We start from the raw sequence: 24036 nt of genomic DNA, 5'->3' as shown, positions 1-24036 counted from the left end.
AAGACCTGACTTTCCTCTTCATCTGCCCAGCAGACTTCTTCCCGGTAACCTCCCTTTCTGGAATTTGACCCTGGCCTGACTTGACTCTGCTCACAATACCCTTTATGGATTTGGCACCCCTGGAACCAGCTCTTAGCTGTGTCCGACCTGGGTTTGGCCCATCCCTGAGCAGGTCTGGTAGCTGAAACAATGTACAGTCCTGGCAACCATGGCCCTTGCTCTTACCTGTATAGCTCCACCTCTTCATCTGCATGGCTCACATATGGGTTATATTTCCTAGTTATGCAAACATATAACGCAATGTGGAGGACTGGCATTTTATCTATGCACATTATTTACCAAGAAACAAATGATATTCCATTGCTTGGATCCAGAAAACTGTAAAATTGTTTCCACTAACGCATGGGGGGTTGTAAATCCCATTTAAACAGCGGCGCTTTGCAACTCCCCACCCTACAAGTCCTCATATACTCCAAACAACCTAGCTCTCCCCACCACCATAATCACCTCCCTTCCAATTTTAAAGGCTGTTTGAATGGACCGTGCAGGTTTATTCATGAATATTGAATATGAATTTGGGACAGCTGCAGTGGGCTATAGAAATCTAGAATCAGAGAAAATTGCCTTCCTGCTTTCCACTAACAGAAGGCTCCACTGGATCAATGAGTCTTCCATCAGTGGAGGGACACGTCTGGACGAAACCCTTGTGGTATAACATTATCTATAACGCATGATATTATGTACTCTGAAAATGTTGGCTCAGAATAGAATACCATTTCCTCTTGCTTTTCCCCAACAAGATAAATCCACAGATTGTATTGTCACTTTATCCCAAATTAAGTACTATTATAAACTTTTTAAGGAGAACATTATGATACAAGTCACCAGGAACCTGTCACATTAAGTTGTTTTACCCTGACAGAACACTTACAAACTGCTCATTGAACTGCTTGTTGAATGCTGAAAATTTGCCAATGTGCTCTCTGATCCCCACAGATAAATTTCAGACTAAAATGAGATTGGAAAGCATTTTTCATGTGGCACATTATATTGATTAAACTGACAGATATGCCTGTTTTATTGGTCTTTTGCAAACTGCATACTCTGAAGAAACGTGCATTGTATCCTATTTTATCAGAAGTGTCAAATGATCTTGCACTGTCAACAATCGGAAACATGCAATTATTTTTCACATTAGCTTATTTCTGAATAAGGAAATGTCAATAGTTTTTGTGGAGTTCCTTGTGCTTCATATACTTGGCAACAGCCCCTAGATAATCTAGATAACAGGCATCATTTTATCACTGAGACTTGGTCTAATTCAGCATAACAGTAAATCAGCAGTGGGAAACTTCCAGCTCTGATGCCTTAAGATGGGCTCTCAGTTGTTCCTTGGTGAGTGGCAGGAGTCACTGATGGCACCCATCATTTAATAAACCTTTTACAAATGGCCCATAGGGCTGGGCTGAGGTCAGGATGCAAATCAAGTTCCCCACTGCTGTGATAGACCATGGTTTTCTGTGATGTGAATATGCTTCAGTAAGTCTCAGGCTTTCTAAATATATTCTCATTTGTGCATGAGAAGGTCAGAAGTGTTTATTCCTTATTTTAAACCAAACATGTAAACTGTAAACTATGGTTTCAGAACAAGTAAGGATCTGAAACTCTGGCCTGATCCATCCTTTTTCTGACCAGAGTTTAAACAAACCACAGTTTACCCAATTCAGATGTCACAGAAAACTATGTTTGTTTGTAGCTTGTTTTTGTTAACTGAAAGCTTCTGAACATGCAAGCCCAAGACTCATCATGGTCCATCACATAGCAGGAAGCCATTATTTTTCATTATGGCTGAACCAGCCCATTACTAGGAGTGCTCAGATACCTTGCCTTTTAAGGCCTATGGCAAGATCTAAGGAAGAACTGAGCATATATTTCCCACTTTTACAGATCACATCATCCATTTTTTTTACCTATATCAAAATTTAAAGTCAACTTGGGCATTCCTCTCTAGGCAAGCTATTTAAGGAATTTTGATAAAAGGTAAAAAAATAAAAGGTTTCCATAAGGTTAATGAAATTTCTCAGTCATGGTTTCCATGTATCCCGAGGGTACCACCGGATTTTGATTACACCGATATCTAAAGAAGAAAATTCTTTCAAAAAATCTGAAAAATCTGAGTGGATTTGAGAGAAGCCGAAAAATGTTCTTGAAAAAACTGTAAGGTGCATTTTGCTTGTTCCCAAGTTTTTACCAGAATTCACTTAAACCAAAGTTTGAAGTAAATTTGGAGGTTGCATCATAGGAAAAACATCAAGTTCCCTCAGACCTCATACATAACAGCACAACAATCACTGATCCAGAATGAATTTAAACAGGAAACTTCCACTACAGAGGGTAGAAAGTGATCACTCTGAATACCATATGCAAATTGCAAAGCCAGACAAACAGGCTCTCAGACATCATTTGGAACAGGGCCTAAAGGAACCATGCCCATCAGAGATGCAAGAGAATGCCCACAGGTTGGCACATCATCATGCAGGAAAAAGAGGGGGGGGGTGGAGATTTTAACGTAGGTGCCAGAAGGCAGGCAAATCTGGCAGTACCTCTTAAGACTGCTGTCTTCCTAAACTGACTTGGCAGAAAATTGGGAATGACCCATCTTATCTGGAGAAGACCCCTTATCTTCTGATGATAGACTATTTCCCTAAATTCACTGAAGTTGATCATTGGAAATAAGCTCTCAATAAAATGAAAGCTATTTTTCATGCTCTGAGAGCCCCAGCCAAGTCATCTCCAATAACAGGCAACAATTTTCACCAGAACTTTGTAGACTTGCAGAGGTCAAGAGTGAAGTATGTCAGTCTCTGACATTATTATTATTTTTGGGAGGAATTTGAAAGCATTTGGTGGGATACTGTTCCTGGAAAACCTGAGATCAGTGGAGGAAATTATGTTTTCAAATGTAACGATTTTTAGAACGTTTTAACTTTTTCAGAATGTTTTCTATTATTATTGTGGATATAACACAAACAATTAAAGAAATAAACACATTCAGCAATTTCTTTCCCAGCCAATGGTCTTGCAAGCCTGATATTTAATACATTAATTTAAATACTGCAATCTTGCAATGCCTTACTAAAAGTCAGTCTCCAATATGTTCTTGGTATACCTATTTCACCATCCTGGAAATAAATGTTGTATTATTGCACACAGTTCATCTCTGTTTAATTATTTATTTATTACAGTTCTGCACAATATTTTCTTCTCCAATAGGCTTTTTCACAGGGAATATGAAAAATGCTTTAAGAGGCAAGAAGATAAACAAGAATGCAAACCAGACACCCTAATCTCACCCCTGATATAGAAAGCCAAAGAAAAAATAATTCTGTCTGCAATACTCATCAAAGAAAGCAAAACATTAGATTTTATGAGCTTTTTACTTGTCATAAAAGCAGTATGGTCTCTGCTCAATTTTAAGATGTACATAAAAGCCAGCTATATTTCTGAATGCCAATTAAAGAGACTAACACAGCCTCAGCACAGAGTTGGCATGTCACGGTTGTTTATTATATGCTAAAATCATACCCTCCAAGTCTCCTGATTTTCCAGGTAAAGGTAAAAGGACCCCTGACCATTAGGTCCAGTCATGGCTGACTCTGGGGTTGTGGCGCTCATCTCGCTTTATTGGCTGAGGGAGCCGGCGTACAGCTTCCGGGTCATGTGGCCAGAATGACTAAGCAGCTTCTGGCCAACCAGAGCAGTGCACGGAAACGCCGTTTACCTTCCCGCCGGAGCGGTACTTATTTATCTACTTGCACTTTGATGTACTTTCGAACTGATAGGTTGGCAGGAGCTGGGACCAAGCAATGGGAGCTCACCCCGTTGCAGGGATTCGAACCGTCGATCTGCTGATCAGCAAGTCCTAGGCTCTGTGGTTTAACCCACAGCGCCACCCGCGTCCCTCAGTCCCGGAATTACAAAAGCCATCACAACCTTTCTGATTTGATCCCCAAAGGTGCCTATTTCTCCTGCCAGCTTCGCCACTGCTGAACTCGGGGAGGAGCCATAGTTTGTCCCAAGCAATGACAATGGCAGCAGTGGCAGCTTCAAGAGAGCCTCTCCGTGGCCACCGCTTCTGGCATCCTCCCTTGGGCAGCTCATAGCATCTGCTGGAGAGCAGGCGAGGAGGAGAGGCTGCTGTCCCTGAGGCCCAGCCCTGCATGATGTGCTGGCATGGGGGTCAGGGAGAGGGCAGGGCTACCCTTGGTGGCAAGAAAGGGAGGAGGGGCGGAGCGCAAGGAACCTTGATTTTTTTAATTTCAAAATGTTTTGTGCATCCACATCTAATCCTGCTCCTTTCCAAAATTTATCTATTGGCACACATTTTTCTTTTTGTAAATATACCAAAGAATAAAATAGAATAAAACTGGTACTAAGGGGTTTTCTGAGGATGGTGGAGGGTGGTAGTGCTGTGTCCTGTTGGTGAAGTGATGGTGGCAGCCACCCTTCTTGTGACAGGAAATGCTCTACAGGAGACACACACAAAAATGGGGGGTCAAGGAGGCACAGCTGAGTGTGTGTGAGAAATTTCCTTATTTTCATCTGAGGAATGTCGAAGGGTATGTAAAATGCAACAGAGTGCATTGCCCTGCAAAAAAGCGGCATGTATCTTTGATTGAACAATTTGGCCCTTGAAGAATTGTTATCACCCCCTATATCAGTGTTTCCCAACCTTGGGCCTCCAGCTGTTTTTGGACTACAACTCCCATCATCCCTAGCTAGCAAGACCAGTGGTCAGGGATGATAGTTCAAAAACAGGTGGAGGCCCAAGGTTGGGAAACACTGCCCTATATAATGCTTCTCTTACTGCAAACTTCAAGAGAATAAGCATGCAGCCTAAGATTTTTCTTAGGATGGGCTTTCACATCCACAACACGTGTTCTTGAAGAAAAAGCCAACCTGCCATGAACTACTGAGACCTGATCAAATGAGATGAGTGGACCTTTACTGGCCCAGCTTGTTATGACCAGATACTTGTTCCAGTTGCAACTTCAGGGTGGAGGTCAGGGAACTAGAGTTTCCATGATTCACCAAGACTGGCTTTGTAATGTGTTTTACCCAGCAAAATATATGGTCTGATCTTGTTTGTGTATTTCTTTTTTTTTTATTTCTTTTTTATTATAATTTTTTATTGTTAAAATAATTCAACATTAATACACATACAAACATACATTTCATACAACATACCTACATACATACAACATACCTACAACATACCTTCACTCAATCCCACAGATGATTCCCATCACCATCCACCACCCCTCACCCTTTGTGTTAGACTTCCAATCTACTCAATTGCAATTTCTTTCTACTTCTATTACTTTCTTTCACACACCTTTAACCTAATTTCATATTTCTTTTTCTATTACACATTGTTATCCATCTTATTTAGTATTCCAATATTTGAAACGAAACTTGTTTATTCTAATAGGAGTTCTGATTTTTCGATATAGTTTTGCAAGTATCTTTTAAACACCTTCCAGTCCCTGTCTGCCTTCTCTTTTGAGATCCTTCCTATTTCTCCCATTGTTTTGGATATATTGTAGTACTCCAATAATTTGGCAAGCCACTCTATCTTTGTTGGTACAGTACACAAACAAAATTGGAAAAGTGATATTGTTTGTGTATTTCTAATTTCAGGTGCTATGCATGTGGTTTACTCTTTGACTTGAGGCTGGTGCTAGAGGTGCCCAAATTCCTGATATCTTGCTTGCTCTGTGTGGTGGGATAATGAGCTGCTTGTGCGTAAAAGCTTGATCCCTCAGAGATTACTCAGTGTAGTAAATCTCTGCCTCGAGCGGAGCCCTTTGGCATGGCTCCGTCAGTCGCTGGTAGAATCTGACAGTGGGCGTCTGCGGAAACGTTTCCAACATAAAAGCTGTTTAACGGAAACGCGTCTCCTGGATTTTCTGCGTGACAGTTTCCGGCGAGGGATGGGGGTCCCTAAAGGGGGTCCTGATACCTCCTCACTGTTCTCACTGGAAGTATCCCAGAGCCTCCCCTCCGACTCCCTTTCCCTTGGAGCTCCTGCTCCCCCCCTACTGGTTCCCTCTTCTGCTGTAGTGTCTCTGCTATTCTCCTGGAGCCTTTCCACCTCCTGTTCTTCCGATGGCAGTTCCCTGACACTCTGCACAGGGCTTCGTGGTCTCGGTGGCACCCCTGGGACTGCCACAGGATGTACTGATCTGTGCACATGTGAGAGGTCACACAGTGTACTGCACTCTTCACGATTTGGGTGATCTGGTGACTGAAGGCAAAAATGTAAGGCTGTTGTCATGGTAAGATCACTACAAAACCAAGTCATGTCCACAGGAATAGTGGGCCATTTAGTATGGTACACTGTTTGATACTTGTGAAACCTCTAGGTTTCCAGAATGCGGAAAGATACATAATGAGACATTATGGCTTAGCTGATATTCATAAAATGATTTCCTTATTATAATCGTTAGGAACAATTCCTCTCTTTCCAGTTTCAAAACATTATTACAGAAAAAGAAGCACATACATGTTCAAAGTTAATGAACAAATGTAAGACTACCTGATTTCTCCTGAAACAAAAAAAAATAAGTTATGAGGGCTTCCCCGCCCCCTTTATATTTTCTACATGAAGCATTACATTCAGCCAAGAGCAATTTCTTAGCAGGCAATTTGACTAGGCGAGAGCAATAGAGGGCAGCACTTCATGGCATCTCACCAAGGACCCAAAGAACCCACACCTTACTGTCTAGCAGAAGGATGCAAACCCTTTCATTAATTCAGTTTCAAACAATGCGAATTTCTTTGGCCAGAAAATGTGATGAGAGGTTGATAGGTTAGAATGCTCTTTTATTATTGTGAGCGGTACACAGCACCTTGCAAACAATTATATAGCTGTCAAACTGCACTGTTCTAAGTACTTTAAAAAGAAAAAAAAGAAAAGAAAAGAAAAGAAAAGAAAAGAAAAGAAAAGAAAAGAAAAGAAAAGAAAAGGAGAACATGGCCTTAGGCCTATTCAGTTTTTGGTAGTAAACTAAACTAATCCATCACAGTGGTGTTCTTAAAATTAATTTTGGAGGATTACGAATCTAAACAAATATGCTCTCTTAAAATATAGTTCACTCTCTTTCTTTGCATCATGTAATCATTTCAATTAACATCAATTATGTCCAATTACATGGACTAATTAAGTGAAAAATATTATATCCCCATTAACATTACTGGGTCAGGACACATATTGTTCTCCCACTTACAACAGGAACACTTCCTATTCATTCTCCCAACAAAAAATTTAAAATTCGGCAAAATATTTGGAGTTTATGATATGTATTGGTATAATCTGGAATAACTAATATGATATGATTGGTTTGTTAAATGGAAATTTAATAAAAAATATTTATTTATTTATTTTAAAAAAAAGGAAGAGCGTAAGAGACTGTATGATATTCCACAAGCAATAGTGGATGGTTCTGGTAAAAGAATAGGATTAAGGCCAAGCACTGTATTTTTATTATTACAGTATTTGAAACTTTACCACTAATAATTAATGCTTACTTCAGAAAAGCAGGAATCTTGACATGTCTTACAAAATTCTAACTGTCCTGCACATCTTGATGGCTCTATAAAATATAGAAAAAAATAAACTTGGACACTTAAAGTTTCATATAAAATTAACTACGGAGAGTTTTATCAAAAGTTTTTAAAACAACAACATCATCATCATAAAGAACCTCTTTTAGGCAAGCATACTTTTATTACTTCATATGACATGCTAAACTTAAATCATGTAGAATTTGGGAGAGGGTAACAAGAAAAAAGTCGGGACGCAGGTGGCACTGTGGGTTAAAGCCTCAGCGCCTAGGGCTTGCCGATCGAAAGGTTGGCGGTTCGAATCCCTGCGGCGGGGTGCGCTCCCGCTGCTCGGTCCCAGCGCCTGCCAACCTAGCAGTTCGAAAGCACCTCCGGGTGCAAGTAGATAAATAGGGACCGCTTACCAGCGGGAAGGTAAACGGCGTTTCCGTGTGCGGCTCTGGCTCTGGCTCTGGCCAGAGCAGCGATGTCACGCTGGCCACGTGACCCGGAAGTGTCTCCGGACAGCGCTGGCCCCTGGCCTCTTAAGTGAGATGGGCGCACAACCCCAGAGTCTGTCAAGACTGGCCCGTACGGGCAGGGGTACCTTTACCTTTAACAAGAAAAAATTATACATATGACAGGGAAAGGTAATTTGAGCAGAAGGCCTATCTTTCTTGCAAAATATTCCACTCTCCTTTTGAAAAGTTCAAACCAGCCAACATTAGACCCCAATGCAATCTCCTAGCCAGGCAATCACCAGACAATTCTAGATCCCAAGTTCTTTAGAGGGGATCACCCACATGAAGTTAGACATAGGCTATGGGTGACTGTACCTAGATCCAGACAATGTGCTCTTTAACTCAGGGTCCCTGAAGTCAGTTGTTGGCAGTTTGAAAGCGCAGTAAGAAGAGTGTCTTGCTCAGCTGAACATGTAAGGTCAGAACTTAGGAGCCTACATGTATATAGAGTTTGAGACAGATCAATAAGCTATGTCACAGGTCATGAGGCTACTGAATCCTTTGCACTCAGATTAAAATCCTTTTTAACTTGACTGGCCAATGTAGAATTGTCTGGAAAATGCATTTCAAACTTTCTTCTTGTTGTTGTTGTTTATGCTTTTTGTGCAGGGAGTAAAATGGTGAGCATCTCCTGGTTACTTACTCAGTAAATTATACTTATATTCACTGATGTCAGCAGATACATACTGCATTCTCCTCTCACAATAAAATACAGTTGATAAAACTGGTTCGACAGTGAGTTAATATGGTCAGTTCTTATGAACTTATAAAAATGCAATTCTGTGTATTGTAACCAGTAGGTCAGCGTCTGTTCCTCAAAGAAATTAAATTTGAATTTTAGGACTCTTTTTGATGGGCTTAAACTTTGAAAATTTCCAACCTAAATGTAAAATATTTCAGTTCAAGAAGCAGATCTAGGGTTGTATCTATGCAGTAATTCAGCCTTATTTTCTAACATGTTAATTTCCTTTTGTGCAATTTATGCAATAAGGTTGGAGGTTCTTGGAGTTAAATTAGGCATCAGATTGCAGACTAATACACCATGGGCTGTTTGCTTAACTACTTTCCCGATAAGATCTGAGGCATTTCAGTACCAGCAGTTGTCTTCCTTATATGCCTGCTAATTGACTTGTTGTCCATATGCCGGTCCCTTAAATGTTTTTACTTTTCCTCTTCCCCCAACTGAGCCCTGATGAAGTGGTGCTGTGGCATCACTGCTGTATTAGAGAAAGCTTATCATAAAGAAGTTCCACACTGTGATAAGTGTTAGTTATATCCATTCATTTCAAGCAAGCACCTCCAGAAAGCCAAACCACAAGCAGTGATCTTATGAAGTACAGCAGTTTATGGGGAAAACGGGGGTGGAGGGAAAAGATATCAAAAGCAAGGGAAGCCTAAGCCTACTTTAATATCACAAACACAGAGAAATACAGCTTTGCTACTGCCTTTCACCCATGAGAAAGACCATTCTGTTGATCTATGGAAGCTTGGTAATCCAGCAGAAGTTGACATCATGATTTCTTCTTTTAAATCCATCACTCACACCAATCCTTGTTTAATTTTATCATTTAGCAAGACAGATCTATGGCTCTCATTGTGTACACTGCATGAATAGCTAAACACTGGTATAATTAATATAGGAAAATCTGTGTCATATTATCTACCTTCCTCTTTACTTCTGCTAATATTTCCTGTGGGCTTCAAAAGATAACACTCATGGAACCAGAATAGTGTGCCAGAGACTAGGTGCACTGTACAGGTGAATTCAGAGCAAATAGCTCCAGACAACTAAGCATGGCTGCTGTGACCAGACCAGGTATTTGTCTCAAAACACAACCTCTGCCCTGCCTTCCACTTTCCCTCTTGATAGGAATAATGTGTGGTGACTAAAATTATGTGCCTGGGTGAATGCAGAGGGGAAGGGTGCCTGTATTATAATGATCACAGTCAGGCAGAGCTATGATGTTGAAGGTTTGATAAGCCTCATGAGAAGAGGGGCAGATGCTTAAAATTTTTGTCTCTTCCTACTCCTTCCTGCATCCACCAAGGCTTAGGTGTCAAGCCATCTTGTCAAACCATTCTCTAGGTTAGCGGTGGTGCTTTTCAATGCCAAGGCAGTCCACAACAAGACGTCTTTCATCCATGATTTAATCATGGATGTGGAGGCCAACCTGGCTTTTATTACCAAGGGTGAGGTTAGTCAGACCCTGTTTTGTCCACCTGGGTACTCAGTGCAGCATCATCATTGGCTGGAGGGATTAGGTGGGGGCAAGGGAGTCGTCATCATCTACAAAGTTTGCATGTTGACTTCCCCATCACCTGCCTCCTGCCCCCCCAGTAAGCAGCAGAAACTCAGCTGTTGTGAGGTCAGATAAGCACTGTTGCCCAACCATGCTATCCACTAGTGAGTCCAGGTGCAGTAAATGCATCTTTGCATGAGGGTGGTGATGCCTGAAGCTCTTAGAGGTAGTAGTGTGTCTACTCATTAAAAAGTCCTCCTTGGAACCAGAGGCCAGAGGATAACTCAAAAAATTGCCACGTGTTTGAATTTTGAGGTTTTTTCTTATGAACCAACATGGCTACACTTGTATTTAGGTGTCTTGATCAGTACTGAAACAGAAAGCCATGAATTGCTATAGCCATTTGAAATAAAGCTCGAGATACATCCACCCGCAATAACTGAGGTAGCAAAAAATATTTTCTTTGTATAAGCTCGTAGAACATGCATAAAGACCAAAGAAAAGATGCAGTTTTGGATTTGGATTTTTGGGATGCTGCACATTGCTGGGTTTTTTACTAGTTTTGCCTTCATGCTTGCAGTTGTATGTTGTTCTTTTTCTCCTACTCGGTTGTTAAACTTTAGTATAAAAACTCTATAAATCTCCCATATTTTTCCTCCAAAGAAAACATGCCCTATAAAGCTCAGGTTCAGGAAAGGGGAAAGTGAAACAAAATATTGGACTCAAGTTTTCTGTTCTTTCATGTGACTAATTCATTTTCTGAAGCTCTGTATGCAGAATAGTGATAACTTTTTGCAGTCAATTTGTTATCAGTTGGATAAATAATAGCCACAGGTATGATAAAGCTGGTCACTTTCAAGTTTCAGTGGAGAAAACTTACAGAGCAATGCATGTTTACATAGGAGTAACTTCCACTGTAAATGTGCATAGAATTGTAGCTACAAACGCACACCTATCTATGTCACTGAAATAAATGAATTAATTTATTTTTTTAACTTATCTTTGGCTATATTACTCTCCCCTTTAGGGTGCTTACTTTCCCTTTACATATTCTCAAAAGGTATGTGCTTTATCAGTCATCATCTTAAACCCTTTTCTCTGACTAAATTCCCAGCCTTTCATGTGGCTTTAACAATTTCTACATTATTTTAGTTTTTGGTGTCGCCCCACCCCCTTCTTAAGTTTATATTATTCACTAACAGTGGAATCCAATACCTATCTATTCAGACCATTAAGTTCAATGGGACTCACTCCCAGAATAAGTACAGATAAAAGTGCAGCCTTAGTCTCCTTCCCCTTTGCTTTGATGATATCCTTTGCAATGGATTGCATTTCAAATTCTATACCGACCCTTTAATTGGTGCAAAATCCAATATATAATGAGCAATCTGTGACAAGTTCCAGGCATGTCTGAGTAACACTGACACTGCTATATTAAAATGGTAAAATTGCTGTTGAACTCAGGCATGGTCTAACTTTTAAAAAATCTATGAACTGCTCTTCATAATGACACAACATAGAATAAGCTGCTGGTTTCCTTTCAATCACAGCACTCTGCTTCTTTTTAGACTTTCTCAGCACTCTTCAGATCACTCACGAGCCACTCTGCTGTGGGTTCCATGCTGCGCTCCACATTCTGGGTACTTTTTCTGCAATACTCTTCTCTTCAGCAATTTCAAATGAGAAAAAAAACTTGTGTATTTGTATTTACTGATGCATTTATTAGGATTTTTAAATGCAATTAAGCAAAACATGTCCCAACTACATTTTATTCTTTGCAGAATACTTCTCCAGCAACAATAGTGGAATATCCATTATTTTTATCACTGTTGGGGTGAAACCTTGTCTGCCTGGGGATGGTGGGGAAGGAAAAAAACCTATCTTATCCTTAAAAAAAGATACTGTGTACAGGAAGCAGTAGTGCAAAGCAGTGAAACTCAGCTTTTTCAAAAGCTGACAAGATGGCTAAGCAGGGGGAGATCAGATAGTCTTTCTACTCATAGCCATTTTTAAAATCTGAGTGAGGGCTGGACCCCTAGATCCAAAGTTTGGGTGTAACCACACTTTCCAGTAAGAGAGAGCCCCCAGCAAAATTTGACAACACAGAATCATTCAGCACAGTGAAGCATGGGAACAATAGGCTGTGAAACTTTTTAATATCCCATTTAGCCCACTTACAGTGCCCTCTCTACCCCTCTTGCAACTCACACCATTAGTAAGTTTGTATGCTTTACTTACACACTCTAAAGGCCACATTCATGTGTTATACAATACAGCAGCAAGAAAAACACAGGTAGGATATTCTTGGGTTACAAACTACAGAAAAATACTTCTGAGCATGCAGTATGGGCTTGAAACAATCATGCCCACATGTGCTGCATGGTCAGCTTCACATGGTGGAACAGAATGAACAAAGGAAGCTTCACTTTTTTCTTCATGGGAGGTAAGGGGGCATGACCTAACCAAACCTAGGAATACATTAACTAGCCCCAAACTTGCTAGTTATACAGTATTTGACTGCAATTTTCCAAACATGGAAGGGACCATGGTTAATACTTCTGAGATTACCTTGTACCTGTCAGCTATAATAAGGCTGCATCAGGGAACCCCGGTGTTTCCTTAGTCCCTTCCTCGGGAGAATTACACTCCTGCAGGCGGTTTGTGGGGTAGGATCAGTGCTGTTTGGAGTCTCCTCATTCTGACAGACACAGAAGCCTTCCACACTAATCATCTGAAGATGCCACATGGTTACCTGGCTTCTCCCCTGACATCCATGCATTGAACATGAATGGCTGCAGCGGGGAAGCTCATGTACACAGGCCTTCATTAAGAGCTGGAAACCTGGTCACATGAGATTCCAGCTCCATTGACGTCTACACATGCAGTCTCCCCTGTCGCCATTGGCTTTTTTTCAGCTGCAACTCGCCGAAACTCAGTTCTAGCACCTCTGAGGTTGTGCGCCATTGCCATTATAAGAGAACAAGGTGAGTTCTGGCACCTCTTTTTCTAGAAAAATGGTACTGCCCTTTGCAGATGCCCATACTCAGTATGCAAATGTCAGGAGTGAGGTCAAGGAAACTGAGTAACATTTGGAGCAGGGCCAACAGTGCAGCTCTAATGTCCTTTCAATGCATGGATCCCCCTTCAGTTTATCAATGTGTGCAGGGGGCTGGAGTTGTGGAAACATCCATCACAATGACTCGATTTATCAAGGTACACTGTATCCCCTCTCTCAGCATACAAGTCAGCCCTGGTGTACAGTTTGGGAATCACTAATATAGGAGAACTTGACACTGAAGGGTTTTTATTTTCAATCAATTGACAAAGGACAAAATATTTGCTTCACATTGCTAATTGCTTCACATTATAAAATAAATGTCTACAAAATTCATGTAACCCCATGCTCCTGGCAACTGTTACTGCATAATCCTGAAAGCGATATGGAATTTCACTAGGTACAATATATTGGCATTTCAGTGCTCAGGAACATGTTATTCCTACCAGAAAAGTATATTCTCCAGGGGAAACAAGTGGACTCAGCACAACAAATGACTAACACATGTGTATTCATTGTACAAATTCACAAAGGGCTTCAAGGAAAAGAGCTCTCCTTTCGTATCTTTTCAAGTCTCTCAGAGCTGTTTATAAATAAAATTCTTGCCTGGATTTTTGTGGACTCTACTTCATTATATATGTTCAAAACTGCACATTTTATTCCATTAGTTTGCTTTCACAGTCTGTGCTGCCTTTTATTGTAGATACTTCCTTTATTTATTTGGTTCCACTACTACTGAATTATTTAGTGCCAACTGTGTGTACTAAACACCAGATTTCACAAGGTTCATTTCTCTGCCCTGAATCTTAACTCCGGCTTGTCCGTAAATGTTCACTGTAACATATTTATTTATCTTGCTCTAGTATTATGTGGCATGGACCCTATCAGCTTATAAAATTGGAATGCATGACTTCATGAAACTGTTAAAACTGTTCCCCACTTTGCCTATACTAATTAAGCAGGAAAAAAAAATGCTTATGAAGATCGTTTTGTGTATTTACTTCTTTTCTTGCCCTTTCAGCCATCTGGCATCATTCCACCTTTGTAGAAAAAGGCATCTCTACAAGACGTCCTTGGTAGTCTTTGTCTAAAAGTGCTTGTTGTAATTGTATCATCAAAGTTTCCACCAGGCTTGGTTCTCTTGCCATTTCCTTTAAACAGCCCCAAGAGCTTATTTTCCAGTCCCCACTATGTTTAATACTATAACTTTGTCACAATATAATATTTAGACAATATATTATTATTATTATTATTATTATTATTATTATTATTATACATGGCTGTGCATACATTATTGGGACGCGGGTGGCGCTGTGGGTAAAACCTCAGTGCCTAGGACTTGCCGATCGAAAGGTCGGCGGTTCAAATCCCTGCGGCGGGGTGCGCTCCCGCTGCTCGGTCCCAGCGCCTGCCAACCTAGCAGTTCGAAAGCACCCCCGGGTGCAAGTAGATAAATAGGGACCGCTTACTGGCGGGAAGGTAAACGGCGTTCCGTGAGCTGCGCTGGCTCGCCAGATGCAGCTTGTCACGCTGGCCACGTGACCCAGAAGTGTCTGCGGACAGCGCTGGCGCCCGGCCTATAGAGTGAGATGAGCGCACAACCCTAGAGTCGGACACGACTGGCCCGTACGGGCAGGGGTACCTTTGCCTTTTATGCATACATTAAATTATAATCACATAAAAATATTATTAATTATTTTTATTTATTTGTTTATTTATTTATTTAAATAATTTGGAAGTGCCTCATATTCTACAAGTAATTGTAACCTCCAAAAATCATGTAACTATAGCAGCTGAATGAATACCAGCATTTGTAATGGTGCAAGAAGCAGAGGTGCTAGAAACCAGTTTGCAATCCAGGAATAAAAATGTGTAGCTGTAGGATTAAAGTGCTTATTTGAATTATACATATTCCGTGAAGACTGTTAATTCCTGAAGGATGTCAGTGGAATTTTGACTTCTGTAGGAAATGGAGCAGAAACGCAAAATCAAACCAACATGACTCTGGTAAAATTCCCATTTAAACATTCTTTCTCATGGTTGCTGCTGAAGATCTTTAGCATGTGCAGCCAATTCACAACAACAGGATTAACATATAAATTCATCTTCTACTTACATCAGCACATCCAGATGACGTATTGGCATATGAGTCAACAATGTGAGGCACCAGCAAAAAGAAAACAAAACCCCTAATGCTATTCTAGGTTGCATTAACAGAAGTCTAGTGTCCAAATCAAGGGAAGTAATAGTCCTGTTCTATTCCGCCTTTGTCAGACCACACCTGGAGTACTCTGTCCAGTTCTGGGAACCACAATTTAAGAAGGATATTAACAATCTGGGACATGAGCAGAGGTGGGTGACAAATTTGATCAATGGTCTGGAAACCAAGTGTTATGAGAAATGAATCCACTGCCAGAAGTTGTGAAGCTCCAGGTCCCCCTTTGCGAGTAGCCTGGGTCCCTGAAGACAAGGAGCCAGCAGAGAGTAATGTCTGGATCTCTGCCTTCCTTGCCTCTTGACTGACATTCCATGATGAGTCCCTCCATCTCTGAAGAGCTGCCAGCCAATCTAAGCATCTGACCAAGAGCCATGCTTGTTCTAATGGATACCTGGCTAGGCAATCACAGCAGCTGCATTTAAGGCTCTGTTTATTACTACAGTAATAATTTCAATCTAGACCAGAAGGAACAGTTCTCTCTGCAGACAATAAATGTAGCCAAATATTACTAATAGTATCAAGTCACAAGTTGGGTGCAGCATAGTTCTATATTTTAATTTTAATTTAATTTAAATTGTTGCATTTGCTTTAAGTTTTGGGTTATAAGTAGTGATACTTCAATACTATGCAATTATCCAATTATGGCTAGACATAGATATGTGCCTTACGCCCAGTCCTGAAACCCCTTTATTATAATTATAATGAGACACTTAATTTCATGTCACAACTAGAACCCAAAGATTCTTTTGTGCACACTCAAACACTGTGGAAATAATCCCATGCGGACATTTTTATAATGGCAGAGCATAAATTATTAAAATGCAATGAAAATAACAAAAGCTTTTCTGTATCTGAAATAATTTTAACTGATCCAAATCAAATTTAGGGGAAGGGCTGTAAGTCAGTAGAACAGCACATGTTTTAGATTGAAAAGATCCCAGGTTAGGGTTATGTAGGACTGAGAAAGACTTCCCAGCTTCTGGGAAACGTCTACTGTCAATTACAAGGGCAGCCATCCAGTAGGGACCTGCTGCACACATGACCTCCCATCAATCATGTCAATGTGCTTATCAGAAGGGAGGGGAGGATGTGGGAGGGAGGCTGGTGCAGTGCAAGCACAGCAGCAGAGTCAATCCAGCACTTCTGCTGCTGCTGCCCCTGCACTGTGCAGCTGCTGGGGGTCAAGGTGCATGTGGTCCCCTTCCTAGCGGCCATTCATGTGTCAGTGCAGACAATATTGAGCTAGATGAATCTACAGTCTGACCCTAGGCAGTTTCCTATGATCCTAGAAAGAGCATTTGATAACAGGGACAATACAAGCTACCTTTCCCCCCTTTTACTGAAGTAAATGCAAACTGAAACTTTGTGGGTGTGGGTGTGTAAAACTATGTGGCTATAAAGGTAAAGGTAAAGGACCCCTGACAGTTACGTCCAGTCGCAGCCGACTCTGGGGTTGCAGCGCTCATCTCGCTTTACTGGCCGAGGGAGCCGGCATTTGTCCGCAGACAGTTTTTCCAGGTCATGTGGCTAGCATGACTAAGCCGCTTCTGGCGAAACCAGAGCAGCACACGGAAGCACCGTTTACCTTCCCGCTTTCACTTTGATGTGCTTTTGAACTGCTAGGTTGGCAGAAGCTGGGGCAGAGCAACGGGAGCTTACCCCGTCGTGGGGATTCAAACCACCGACCTTCTGATCGGTAACTCCAGGAGGCTCAGTGGTTTAGACCACAGTGCCACCCGCGTCCCACGGCTATACTGATATGTATATCAGGTCTTGTGGAGAGCTTTCACCACTACCATCACAATGTCAGGAATCCTGGTGCCTCAGCCTCATTTATCTATATACAAGTACTAGCGTCTGTGTATTTAAAATACCTTCACCACCACACATTCTCCCAGAAAGCTTCACACAACCTCCTAGTCACGTGGTTAGGCTTGAACACAAGATGAACTTCACCACCAGACACAGGATAAAGTTAATATGTGTTCCAGATAGATAGGCCGATTGATCGATCGATCGATCGATTCACACACACACACACACACACACACACACACACACACAAATATACTGATACTACACATATTGGCGACTTATGATACGATAGATACGATACAATATCTTTATTGTCATTGCCCCATACAGAACAATGAAATTCAAAATCTACATAAAACATTCAAAAACCCCTAAAAACTCTGAAACCCCATTTTAAAATACAATATACTATAGAGGTGCCAGATGAGAGTTTTGCACCTTATGAGTATGTACTCAAGGGCTACTGCTGCTGACTCTTGCCTCTAAATGGCATTCCCCCTCAAGTCAATTATCCCACTAATTACTTCCACACCTCTCCTCCTGTAGCAACTCCTCAGCAGTCCAAATTCCAACCGTCTTTCTCCTATAGTTAACTCCCAATGGAGTTTTAATTGTTCAACTAACTGCAATTTGCCTGATTTGAGCCCTGCCTAGTAAACCTTCAAACAAGCTCTCTCTCCTGCCAAAAATGTCACCTAGCAACCACTGTTAAAAGGCTTGTCATGTTGTAACAAAACAGGGCCTCATGGCTATGAGAGGTTCCATAACGTATCTTCCTTTTAAACAAAAACGTAACCAAACCCACACATATATAGCATTTCTCCACAGTACTCTTGGGGTCCTTTGGAACCACCAACCCCACCCCCACCCCACCCTTCCTGTGTCAGAATTTCTAGTAGCGAGAATCCACTGCAGCAAGAATGGAAAATTCTCATTATAAGATATAGATGCAAAGGGATCTAACTGGGATGCCAATATACAATGGTGCCGGTTTCTATCTGTACCCATGCAGCCACCCACAAAGGGTTATTATTACACTTTTCTATTAACTTGGCTGAAAGAACAGGTATATTAAATTGGGATGCGATAAGCCTACTTTGAAATCACCAAATCAGAACACACAGGTTTATCTAACCAAGGAGTTAAACAATAAAGAAAGAACATGAAATTTCAATCAAGGAAATAAGTCTGTTACATATGATCATTTGAATGAGCAGATAATGGATAAATCAAACTATCTAGTTCTTAATGCTATAGTTTTGCAATCTATATTATTTTCTATAAAGCATACTGCATAAGAAGGTATGAAGAAACAATAAAAAAAATAAGAAAAGATCTGAATGCTAGCAAAATCTATGTACCCTTTGCTCTCCTGTGATATACCTTACCATGGTATAGCTGTGAGCCACTTTCATCAGCTCTGTGCAGCCTTGAGCATCTGCAAATGCCCGGATTCCCAAACAGTTAGATGGGTGTAAAAGCTTCATGAGAAAATGACAGCACACTTCAACTACTTGAGGAAGCTGAAGGAGACAGGCAGCTGCCAGGAGGTTTTCAATGGTATCTTCCTTAAGTTCCAAGCAACCTGTACAAGAGATTAAGACACACATGCAAATTTTGCTACTCTTATGTGTGCATCACTTAAACAAATAGAGCCAACTGCAACTGTGATTAACAAAGAAGCAAGAGGGGGAAAATACTTAACCATTATAAAAACAGATGAAAAATAGAAAAAACTTTACACAATTACTGAGTCGTCAGCATGCTTGTGTTGGGAAAGTTTTAGAAGAAAATTTAATACTGCCCCCTTCTTCTCTGCACTCCTCAATTAAGTCTCCTTTATTAGACGTCAGTTCTCCAAAAGAGTAGCATTGCACAGCTGGTTCACTGCAGTATAGAAGAATCTGGCATACAATATTACCCAGTGGTGATACTGCATTGCACTATAAAACAAATCATACATTTGAAGTATTGAGTAATCTATTCCTGTGAGATCGGTATCCTAATTTTTCTTTCACTGGGTGGAGGACTGACACCATAATAGCTTTGTTTTAATCAGATTTATAAAGCTGATACTTGATGGATTCAAAAGCATGTACTGTAATTGCTAAATCAACTTACAGCCTTTAACCACAAGAGCTTGTGCGTCCAGTGAGACAGCCTGTAAATCCAAGTGGTAACAATAATAAATTAGGTACAAACATCATACTAATGTAGGTTCTTACCAGAACCAGTGTGCTGTAGTGGTTAGAGTGTCAGACTAGGACCTGGGTTCTAGTTCCCACTCAACCAGGAAGCTCAGTCTCTCAGCCTAACCTCCATCTTACGGTTGCTGTGAAGATAAAGTAGAAGGGGGGCTACCTTGAGGTCTTTGGAGGAAAAGTGGGATAGAGAAATAATAAAAAATATTTTTTTTAAGTGATTGCAGATTCAGATGAATGCAGCATGTCACCTGGGGGAGCAAGTTATGAATGGGTCAACACATTTTTGAAGGGGATTGAGATGGCTGTGAATTGAGAAGGTTGAAACGGGTTCTAATCTTCTACACATTTTCAAAGTAACTATGTCATCAACAGGATACTGGAAATCAAAACCAAACTGATAGCAGATTCTTATTCTGTTTGACAGTCACTTTATCTTGCTCCGGACAAGTCAAAGTGGCTTACAAGACTGACAACCATACCGCCACTACCACACAGAGATACATTAAAACAAAATGGCAAAAAAAATACATTTAAAATATCCCACCCATTTCTGAAAAAGCACAAACAGTTAAAGGCCATAGAGGAAAGTTTTTGCCTGGCTCCTAAAAATATGTAATGATGGCGTTAGGAGAGTCTTCCTGTGGAGAGCATTCCACAAACGGAGCCACCGCAGAAAAGGCCCATTCTCGTGGAACCACCCTTCGGACTTCACATGGGGGAGGCACACAAAGAAGGGCCTCAGTTGAGGATTGCAGGCTGTTTAAACAGGCCATTTAAAAGGCACACATTCTGTTGCTTTGAATGGGAGAAACAGCTAAACACCTGTGGTATGTAAGGTGTTTTCCATCTAAGCAGATGGACCTTCCAAGGTGTCAGAATTGCCAAATTTATGACAGATTGGGTAAAAGATTCCTATTTTAGAGGCAATGGAAAAAGCCACCCATGCAATCATCTGCCCATTGCTTTCAATGGGAGACCCAGATCCTCTTCTCCTGCCTGAAATGTCTGTGTTTTGCATACAATCAGCATGATTTTGCCCCTCCAAAGGATCAGACCTGCCAAATTGTAGATGGAACAAAATATTTCTCATTTTTAAATAATTCCTAATTTATATTAATGATCTGTCTTCTACCTTCCTCTCCCCGCTCTTCCTTTCTCTGGCCTATATAAAGGCTGTTCCAGAGTGTTACATTTCTTTATCTCAACTGTAACAAATGAGGAAATGAATCCAAGAAATATAATTTTTTTGTTTCGTTCCTAATTTCAATTTCCATTCATTTTAATTATGAAAATTAATGAAGTAAATTGGCTCATTTTGTTTAGTTTTTCATTAATTTAAAAAACATGAAGTGAATGGATTCATGCTGTTGATTTTTTATTCATTTTAAAAACAAATGCATACTCTCTATAGTGGAGTAGTAGAGCTGGGGCGGAGAAATCACATATGGCAATCCATGCTTTCCTTTGATTTCAGATAGTAAATTGGTAGAGTCTAAAAACAAAACAAATTGGTAGAGTCTAAAAACTAATTTTCATGGCCCTCTAGCAGCTATGGTGGCTCATTTACCAGAAGTAATGTTAACTCTGGAAGTATGTACCGTGGTACCTCGGGTTAAGAATTTACATCTGGAGGTCCGTTCTTAACATGAAACTGTTCTTAACCTGAGGTACCACTTTAGCTAATGGGGCCTTCTGCTGTCGCCGCCATGCAATTTCTGTTCTCATCCTGAAGCAAAGTTCTTAACCCGAAGTACTATTTCTGGGTTAGTGGAGTCTATAACCTGAAGCGTCTGTAACCTGAGGTACCACTGTACTCGATTCTAACCAAACTAAGCCTCCTGGTGTGTATTTTGCTCTAGAGGGATTAGTTTGGTCAGAATCAAGTACACACTTCCAGAGTTAACACTAAATACATTACTTATGGTAAATGGTTGTGCATTGGTTGCCAGATGTGAAATATATTGACATTATTTTCAGCTCTTCTACCCCACTCCTAGAATAAAGAGCTCATGCGTACTTCCTTTTGCGACATGCTTTCCAGGCACAGGTCCATGCTTTAAAGCACCATGTCCAAGCAGATTTTTCTTGTTCCAGTGCCTTTCCTGGGAAAACCCGTATTTTACCACAAAATCTGAGCAAATATCAATCCATGGAACACCTGATTGCATTTTGCTCAAATTCAGTGGTAACAAAAACAAAGCCCTGCTTGAACATGCAACTTTAAAGCCTGGATGTGTGCCTAGAAATACAGCACAAAAGGAAGTCTGGGTGAGCCCAGAGTCTAAGTCAGCCAAGTGGCATGTTCCACTGGTGTGGACATGACATAGTCAGAAACAATTTTAGCCAGATAAGAGCCAATATGTGTGTTATAGATATATATATAATAATGTTTGGTGTGTGTGTGTGTGTGTGTGTGTGTGTGATAATGTTTGTTTTTGTAACAGTGAGGCTTTAAAGCTGGGTATAATAGAGTGTTAAGAAAGTAAACCTATTGAGTACTCACAGATGTTAATTTTCTCATTTTTTTGCAATTGCAGAGAAACCATTTAATTTTAATCTGATCACTACAGCATAAATTAGGCTAATCACAAGCGTGATACTCAGCTTCCCACAGCTATAGTTCAGCTGTTCACCCCCGTATTTAAAAGTCCTTGACTGGGACAACTTGACAAGAACAACAAACTTGGTTTGTTGAGGAAATTTACAGTTCTATCCTAAATTAGTCTTCATTCAATGACTCATATAAGGCTTACAAGAAGCAAATGCCAGATAGAGCAGGGATAAGAACTATTGTAGTCGACGCATCAAATGACTTACCACACAAGTAACTAACCTCACAAGAGGTCATTGGTGGGGGTGCTGTGACTTTTCTAATCAATGAAGAGGAACTGGAATCTTCCATTAATCTCCTCCTCTGAGATTACACTGCTTGTGTGAAGGCAAGGGGACATCACCTCACAGTGAACACAACCATTTCAACATGGGCTGTAAGCTGCAGTTGAACCAGTGCTTTGTGTTACCCCACCCCCCTTATTTATGAAATGGATGATAGGAGTGAGACGTCTATTACCAATATAGTGGCGGCAGTGAACAGTTCCAGAGATTTGTAAGTGCCTATTGTTTCCCCACGTCCACTGGGTAGAATAGTAAATGACAATGAGGCATGAGAAAGAGTGACTTGTGTACAGTAATGAACTTCTTTACAGCACCTGCAGATACAGAGAGAGAATGAATGAATGGATGGATAAATGTATGAACGCACCGCAGGGTAAAATGAATGCAAATACATCATTAAAAGGGTCTAAAACAATGTTTATAATCTGGAAAAAATGAGACAGATGTGAAATGGGAATACCTGTGGCTTGCGCTACCATTGAGTACCTCACTTAAACTTCTTGGCAGCAGTTGGGAGCTCTGATAGGTAATTACAGATTCCTCTCAGACAAAATCTTGAAAAGGTTGCCTGCAAGTATCCTTCACTTGTAATTGGTAATCTTGCCTTCAGTTTTGTCAGACTACGGTATATTTGTATTAAAGGAATCAAAGAGATTGCAGAAAAAAAATTATTGTACTGGAAATACTTAGGAAAAAGATATACTAAAATACTACTTTTATTACCTCCTCCTCTTTGTGTGTCTTTCACCATTCACTGAAGACCTGACCAGGCAATATATCGACATAAATCTAAGTCTGTGTGGGGAGGAAAGGGGATTGCACTTGCCAGTTCCAGCCTTAGTACTCATTTTGCAGAGTCCCTGTGAACAGGCTCTGCTGGCACATTCTGTACCCTTAAAAACATGCAAATCCTATCGCCTTGGTTCTATACATAAGTTTGGATTGATGCACTATTGGGGAATGGGGAGCGGAAGAATAATGTGCAAGCCTTTGCTCAGGCTCATGAAGGCTCATCCACATAGTGCTAAACCATGGTTTAGTGGTTTGTTCAGGACACATGTTTCTGCACATCTGCATGCTAATATTCTATGTTCAGGGGCTAAGTCCTTCTGGAATATTAATGCTTGAAGAAAAACAGTTCAAATGGTGCATTGGGAAATCTTTCCAATGTAATTCTGGCCCTATTCCAGCCATGGATAGCCTGATGTCAGGCTGGTGGAGCCTGGTCCTACTAGCATGGCATCCAAAATACAAAGAAGCAATAATGCATAATATTCAGATTGTTTAGCCTTTGCCAAGGGAGAAACAGAAACAAGTCATAGATCTAAAAAAATTAAAGTTTTTAACTAAAAGAATACTGAAACAGAAATTAACTAGGAAATTACAAAGATTTCCTGGGAGAAAGAGAGATGGCGAGGGAGAGATGGGGGAAGGAGAGATTGTGGGGGAAGCTGGTGGCACAAATGCCCAGTACGGCTTTAGC

At 40.7% G+C, this 24036-nt stretch overlaps 1 protein-coding gene across 5 annotated transcripts in view; it reads right to left on the bottom strand.

Annotated features, from left to right (window-relative positions):
• KLHL1 (kelch like family member 1) overlaps positions 1–24036 on the bottom strand; it is a 131922-nt gene that overhangs the window by 66921 nt on the left and 40965 nt on the right. For all 5 annotated transcript variants that reach the window (XM_079972652.1, XM_079972650.1, XM_079972648.1 and 2 more), the window contains exon 4: positions 18843–19039. In XM_079972652.1, the coding sequence (XP_079828778.1) occupies positions 18843–19039 (197 nt within the window). The remainder of the gene's footprint in view (positions 1–18842; positions 19040–24036) is intronic.

This window comes from Podarcis cretensis (assembly GCF_951804945.1).
Source record: "Podarcis cretensis genome assembly, chromosome: 4".
In the NCBI taxonomy this organism is placed as follows: domain Eukaryota; kingdom Metazoa; phylum Chordata; class Lepidosauria; order Squamata; family Lacertidae; genus Podarcis; species Podarcis cretensis.
Note: the sequence above shows the minus strand (reverse complement) of the source record. Positions and strands in the feature narration are given on the sequence as shown.